Raw genomic sequence first — 7430 nt, 5'->3', positions numbered from 1 at the left:
GTTTCAGTGATTCGAATCAGCGCACGCTCAAAACAACAAACAATGAAAACTTGAATAAACCAACTGATTTTTTTTTTATTTTATTGACATTGTAATCTATTAAATATATACAAATCAGTAAACACCAAATATAATCTTATTATAAATATGAATATTGTCAGAAAGCCTATTTCAGAAACTAAAGTTCAATAGTAAGGTTTACTACAAATAGTTTATTTTGTGTCCCTTGATTTGCTGGGGGTTTTTTCTCATCAGGTGATTTAAGTCCAGTAACTCTGACTCTGACTGACTCCCTTACTAGTGTGCTGACTACTGAACTAGGGAGCAGATTGAGACGAGAGAGATTTAGTTTGTGTTTATTTTTCTTTCTGTTCATTGTTCTCATCTTAAACAGGACAGTGTTCAAACACACAGAAAAACTCCTGCTGAAGATACTGAGACACACACTGTTATAAAGATGGAGTTTATTAAAGAGGAGAGTGAAGACATGAAGATAGAAGAAACATTCAGAGTCAAACATGAAGAGACTGAGACACACACAGGTTAGTTTTCATTCTCAAAGCTGAACACAGTTTGATTAGATCCTTATTAAAATTACCAGCTCTACAGAAACCAGGAAAAATAATACAGAAGTAGCCCAAACAAACCTTTTTTCTATCACTTATTTATGCAACAGTCTCCACAGATTTCTTGATTTTAATTGATAATCATTTTTAAGAACTGATATTGATTCTTAAATCCCAGTCTACGCTGTTTCAGCACTCTTTACTCTGCCGTGACAGATCACTGTTGCCACCTCAGATCAAGCAAAGCGCACGTGAAGGATCATCTCTTCTGCTTTACTACTGATTACAGCACAAAATAAACATGAATGAACATCAGACTGTGTGCTGAAAACACCTGTAGGCTGTAACTTACAGAAATCCATTTCATGTATAATGAAATCATTCAATCAGTGTTTGTACTGTAGAAAGACATCAATAAAACAGCTCAAGAACAATATACCACATAATATTACATTTACCTCATTAAAAGTCTTTCAGTAACCATAAACTCAATAGCCACCAAGAAAAATAACTCTAGAAGGAAGAAATAGACACACCATTACATATTCATTTTATATATATTTACCATTCTTCAGTATTTAACACGTTTGATTAAATATGTGAATGTTTATATTTCAAAAATATGAATTAGACTAGAAAAAGAATTATGTAATTATTAGGATTATTATAACATGAATTAAACTTGGTGATATCCTGTACATAATCAGACGCATCAAGGGAGACCCAATTTGCATCTTTGCCTTAAGCCAGGCACACACTGTATGATTTATAATAGTCCTTCAAAGGGGTCATATGATGTGATTTAAATTTGTCCTTTCTCTTTGGAGAGTTACAAGCTCTTGGTGCATAAAGAAAATCTGTGAAGCTGCAAAGACTAAAGTCTCAAATCCAAAGAGATATTCTTTATAAAAGTTAAGACTCATCCATACCCCCCTTATACGGCTCGTTCTAACACACCCCCACATCTCTACATCACTATGTGGGAAGATTTGCATAACGCCGCCCAAATGTGCATGCAAAGACACACCTTGTACCTTTTATTCTCTCTGTTGCTGCAGCTGCCATGTTGTGGAGTCACTGTGTGTTTCATTGAAGTGAAATATTCAGATGTGTGCAGCGCATTTTATTGAGGATGTGGATCCTGAACCAGTAGCCTGCAAATGCGTCTGTGGCACAACGGCTGTAGAGTAGGCTTGTTGTTTCTCAGATCACAAATGCAGACATGGTTTTATGTTTACGCAGTAAAATACGCAATGCATAAAAAGACAGTATAAGTTATTAAGTTACTCCTAATGCTGCGTTCACACCAAACGCGAATAGAGCGTCTGGCGCGAATGATTTCAATGTTAAATCAATGTAAAGACGCATTTATGCACGTCTGGAGGTCTCGCGGCGCAAATGAGGCGTTTAGCGCAGCGCGGTAGACGCGAATTTGCCTCATTCGCACGTCAAGTTCGCACAAATTGAGCGTCTGGCGCGATACGCGCGAATGGTGCTTTTGTGCATTTATGTGTTTGACGCAAATTCGCGTCTGCCGCCCGAGTTGAAAAATTTGAACTTTGGCGTCAATTCACGCCATGTTAACCAATCAGGAGCCTGGTATTGTCAGTGAGCAGTCAACCGGAGCTATATGACAAAAGCTTATATTTCTATAGAGACAGGAATTAAAAGTACCTATATATATATAACATATTAATAGATTAATTGAATAAAGGCCAAAGATAATATTTACCCCAAACGAATTATATTTTATCTTGAACCACTGAAGAGACATCAGAGCCAGCGGCAAATGTCAGAAGGTCTAGCCGAGGTGAGGCTGCTCTCGGCGGACACATGATCACTGAGTTCCAGCTGATCGCGTGGAGCTGACCGTCTCCGAGATCGGCGAATCACATTTTTAAATAGGCGCTGTCTTTATAAATAAACCACATATTTGAGTTTAAAACAACTACATTCTCGCCTGAAATACTTTTAAAACTACATTTCATGACACGATAACAGTAATATTTAGAAAATTATCCAAATAAAAATGGTGGTTGAAAATGCTGCGTCAACTCAGCTGGAAGCCCCCCCCATGACACGAATTCGCGTCTGTTGTGAAGTTAATTTCACGTGCGAATGAAGCGAATGATCTCAAAATGTCCAAGCGGCAAACTAGACGCGGTAGACGCGAATTTGACGCTCTATTCGCGTTTGGTGTGAACACAGCATAACAGTACGTTGACTGAACTGCTAAAAGAGAACCGATGATGGGATGTGCACGAGCAGAGCAGCTGGACTGAGTTTTGTGCTGCTGGCCTGGAAGACGGCATAGTATGTTAAGGGGCGTAACAGAGAAGAAAGGAGAAACAATAATGTACAGTATGTGGAAAATAATGTGTTTTTTTTAACCTTAAACCACATAAACACATTTCATTACACCAAATACACAAAATAATGTTAATTTTAACAGCATCATATGACCACTTTAAGCTAAATATTCCAGAACAATAAATAACTGTACTGCATCTTTTTTAAAACAGACTGTTCAGATTAAGATTCAATAAATACAAAGCTGGGGTCATATCAAAGTTTAGTTCAAGAAGATCTTTCATTAGCCTATGTATTTTCTTCCAATAAGGCAAAATTTTGTCACAGTACCAAAAACAATGAACTAATGTACCTTTATCTTTTTCACACTTGAAACAGTAGCATTGATAAACATCTTCTTAACATGCATCGGTGTAATATATATCATATAAAACTTTTTTAAAGTTGAGCTCATGGATCCCAAGGGAAGTATATTTAGACTACATATTATCACCTCCAACAGCCCAGTCATTCTCTTTAATGGTTTGACCAGTGTCTTTCTCTCAAACACCCTTCAGTCCCGGCAAGGCAGAGGTGCAGTTACTAGACAAGATGTCATATGCCCTTGATACTGATGCCTTTAAACAGACTGGATTCAGTAAAAGGTCTTCAATTTCTGTTCTCATGTGTTGAGCTTTTTAATTAGGATTCTTTAACTTAAATCAAAGAGGGTAGCAATTTATTAAGCAATCAGGAGCAGAGCTACAATTTAGGTGGCCATCTTCTCCAGTGTCCACGAACGCCCCGGCAATATGTATTTGTTTTATATTTTATAGCAGGGATGCCAAATTCAGTTCCTGGAGGGCCACAGCCCTGCAGAGTTTAGCTCCAACTCTAATTGATACACACACTAATCAAGGTCTTCATTACTTGAAAACTAAAGCTAGGTGTGTGGGAGCTAAACTCTGTGGGACTGTGACCCTCTACAAGCTGAGTTTGACAACCTGTTTTAGACATGAAAGGCAGATTGGAGCCATTATCGATTTCTGTTCTACTGTTGCATAAAATTGGGTGTTAACTTGTATTTGTCTCTTTTCACCCCAGACCTGAAAGAAGAGAGTGAAGAACTGAAAGAAATACAAGATAAAGATCAGTACAAAAAACACCATGAATTCATAACTGGACAAAAATCATTTAGTTGCTCACAGACAGCAAATACTTCCTCACAAAAAAGAGCTCGAAACACTAGATCTAGAAGTAATTTCACCTGCCAACAGTGTGGAAAGAGTTTCAGCCATCAAGGAAAACTTAAAGTCCACATGAGGATTCACACTGGAGAGAAGCCTTTCATCTGCAAACAGTGTGGAAAGAGTTTCAGCCATCAAGGAAAACTTAAAGTCCACATAAGAATTCACACTGGAGAGAAGCCTTTCACCTGCTCTCAATGTGGAAAGAGTTTTACTCATAAAAGCACTTTTAATGCCCACATGACTATTCACACAGGAGAGAAGCCTTACACCTGCTCTCAATGTGGAAAGAGTTTTACTCATAAAAGCACTTTTAATGCCCACATGACTATTCACACAGGAGAGAAGCCTTACACCTGCAAACTGTGTGGGAATAATTTTGCTGGAAAAGGAAGCCTCAGAAGGCACATGAGGATTCACACCGGTGAGAAGCCTTACACATGCTCTCAGTGTGGAAAGAGTTTCACTCAACAAGGAAACTTTAACAGTCACAAGAGAATTCACACTGGAGAGAAGCCATTCACATGTAAATTTTGTGGAAACAGTTTCACACGACAAACAAACTTTAACGGGCACATGAGAATTCACACCAGAGAGAAGCAATAAACCTGCAAACTGTGTGGAAGAACTTCTACAAAACTAAACCTTAACTATCACACGAACAGTCACACTGGTGAGAAGCCGTTTACATGTGATCAGTGGAAAGAGTTTCAGGCATAAAGCAACCGTTAATAATCACATGAGGCTTCACACTGGAGAGAGACCTTTTACGTGTCTTCAGTGTAAAATGTGTTTCACATATCAAAAAGACCTCAAACATCATTGTTGCAAGCAGGATGGGGCCGTGGGAAGGGATTGAGGCCTCGAGTTTCATGGAAGGTTCCCGCCTCCTTGCTCTGTTCCCACAACTCTCAACCCCGTCCTGCTTGCTACATGTAAATTGATGTAAAATTTTGGAGTGTTTCAGATACTGAAGACTTGATCAGGGCTGCGTTTACCAAAAGCAGCTTAAGTACATCATAGACCCATTGAAACCTCCAAAGCTTACGATGCTTTTGGGAAATGCAGCCCAGAATTTTGTTAAAACAATGCAAAGAACTGAATTTCACCAAATGCCCCGAGTCTCACACTGGATGATCATAAAACTGAGACCTGTCACCACAAAGCCTGAGTAAACTAGTTACTCCTCTACGGATGATTTTATAAACTAGTGACTGTATAAAAAGAACTCCTCCAGCATTCTCAACTTTAGGCAAGATAACCCAAGATAAATGAGTCTGGAGACACACATTCTGAATCTCACAGGGAAAATCATAAGGCAAAAGTGGGATTTCCCTCTCTCAAGTTAAAGAGCTAAAGCCAGACTCCCTTTTGACCTCTTCCTTGCCTGACTGGAATCCTCTCTAACGCCGCCTTCACACTGGCAATTGAAATCAGCTCCGACACGGCTACATAACGACCAGAAGTCATTCATTTCCTATGGAGATTCGCAGACCGCATGCAAAATGGCTCCGAACCGGGTCCAAACGAGTGCAGTGCGAAAAAAATCGTGTCCGTTGGTCATCCAGATGCGTTCAAAAAATTGAACTCTTGCGAAAGGCTACGGACGGTTCCTATCCGACAATTCCAGCGGAAGTTGGCATTGCTATGGTACTGATAAACAAACCTGAATTCTTAACTTTTAATAAAATAAATAATGATTTTATAACGATAAGTTGTCATGTCATTTTTTTATTTTCATGATTTTCTAACATTATTAGGGCAGTTAATACAATTAAAATGAATATACCACTATATCACATTTAGCTGACCTGACATGTCAACGTCCTGGGCAACTTTCCTCCACGCAGCAGCCTTCCGATTGATGTCTCTATAACCCTCATCAGAGAGATCATAGAGAACTGCACATTCAGATACTGACAAGATCAATCGTTCTAATCTCTCCGCCATTTTTGTTCTACTCGCTTCCGAAGCTTTCCGACGCTTTTCAGCGGTGTAGTACGACGTCAACTGGGGGCGTATTGCGTATTATGGAGCTGATTTCAACTGCCAGTGTGAAGGCGGCATAAGACCCACAGAAACTGTCTTTACATATAAAAATGCTTCAGATCATTCCAAAAGGAGGCTATCAGAACTTCATTTGAACAGTTCCACATCATGTCTGACTGTCGTCCACACAATACAGTACATACAGTAGGTGGCCAACCAAAATGATCATTCTGCCGCCACCGCATCTGCAAAGTGCATTTGCAACTTTTGACCGCTGAGTGGCGCTTTAACCACAAGTTATCAAACAAGTGCATCAAAGCACATTTTTTGCAAATAGCATTCAGCTTTGCCTCACTGATGTGTTACATTTGACGGCTGCAGTCGGGGAAAATGAAGTTAAAATATTTAATATTCACAGATGAAAGTTTAGTACTTATGAAGTTATGTGCATTTCTTAGAATGAATTCAAGCAGGATAAATGTCAAGCCTATGAGCCTGTGCTTATATTTTCTCTAAGCTACACAGTATTACACCATATTTTAGATTTGAAACATTTAATACATGTGCAGTATTGTTTATAAAATATGAATTATGTGTTATATTATTCACAAGAAATTGTGGTTTACTTTGCATCGGAGCATTAAAAGTGGAAGCCTATTTTAGTGAGCTAGGCTACATGGATTTATATGCAAAATGTCAATATTCTCACATATTAGGCCTATATTTTAATTTAGATTTTTAAATTTCTTTAATAAAACAACATGCATTTTTGTCACGCACTACTTGTTTATTCATTACCTCTCCTTTATTTTGACAGATAACTTCTTGGGAAAAATATATTTGTCTGTAAAGATTTAGAAAGAAGGCACTGTATAATTTCGCTCCCATCATTAATTTATTTTAATAATGATCATAAATAATAAACACTTATTTTCTACAAGAGTAAACATTATAAATAAGGAATAAAAGGAAGAATTTCAATTAGCCTGTAAGGATCCACCCGCCAGCCCAAAAAGCGGAATCCAGCAGCCTGGTCAAAGGTTTAATGCGTATTCTGTCTTTTATTTGCGCTTCTGAATTTATCAGGATTTAGTTTGAATTTTAGTCTAGCTCCGCGTTTAATCTGACTCCAATTTCACGTGATCATTAAATTTGGGCAATATTTCTATCAAAAGCTGATCACAGATATCGATTGTTTATTAATTTAGATATTTGAGTATTCTGAAAAAATCCCATACTTTTCAGTTATTCGTTCACTGCAGACCCGGTATCGCTTTAGAAGTAACATTTCGGCGATTGAATGCTCTTCCCCACGGACACAAACTCGTCAGTCTGATCT

The 7430-nt window shown here is 38.3% G+C and overlaps 1 protein-coding gene across 1 annotated transcript; it reads left to right on the top strand.

Annotated features, from left to right (window-relative positions):
* The first annotated feature begins 486 nt into the window (after nucleotides 1-486).
* LOC122143970 (gastrula zinc finger protein XlCGF49.1-like) lies at nucleotides 487-6389 on the top strand. Its single transcript, XM_042754574.1, has 2 exons — nucleotides 487-542; nucleotides 3960-6389. The coding sequence occupies exons 1-2, from the start codon at nucleotides 488-490 to the stop codon at nucleotides 4706-4708; spliced, it is 804 nt and encodes a 267-aa protein (XP_042610508.1). The 5' UTR covers nucleotide 487; the 3' UTR covers nucleotides 4709-6389.
* The last annotated feature ends 1041 nt before the right edge of the window (nucleotides 6390-7430 follow it).

The sequence above is a fragment of the Cyprinus carpio genome, unplaced genomic scaffold (assembly GCF_018340385.1).
Source record: "Cyprinus carpio isolate SPL01 unplaced genomic scaffold, ASM1834038v1 S000006548, whole genome shotgun sequence".
Classification (NCBI taxonomy): domain Eukaryota; kingdom Metazoa; phylum Chordata; class Actinopteri; order Cypriniformes; family Cyprinidae; genus Cyprinus; species Cyprinus carpio.
This window is presented reverse-complemented; position numbering and strand designations above follow the sequence as displayed.

Bases quoted from the DNA above. Each gene is read 5' to 3' on its own strand.
- LOC122143970 (XM_042754574.1), top strand. From the start codon at position 488: ATGAAGATAGAAGAAACATTCAGAGTCAAACATGAAGAGACTGAGACA. The intron at 543-3,959 runs GTTAGTTTTCAT...TTTTCACCCCAG, and splicing joins AGAGACTGAGACACACACAG to ACCTGAAAGAAGAGAGTGAA.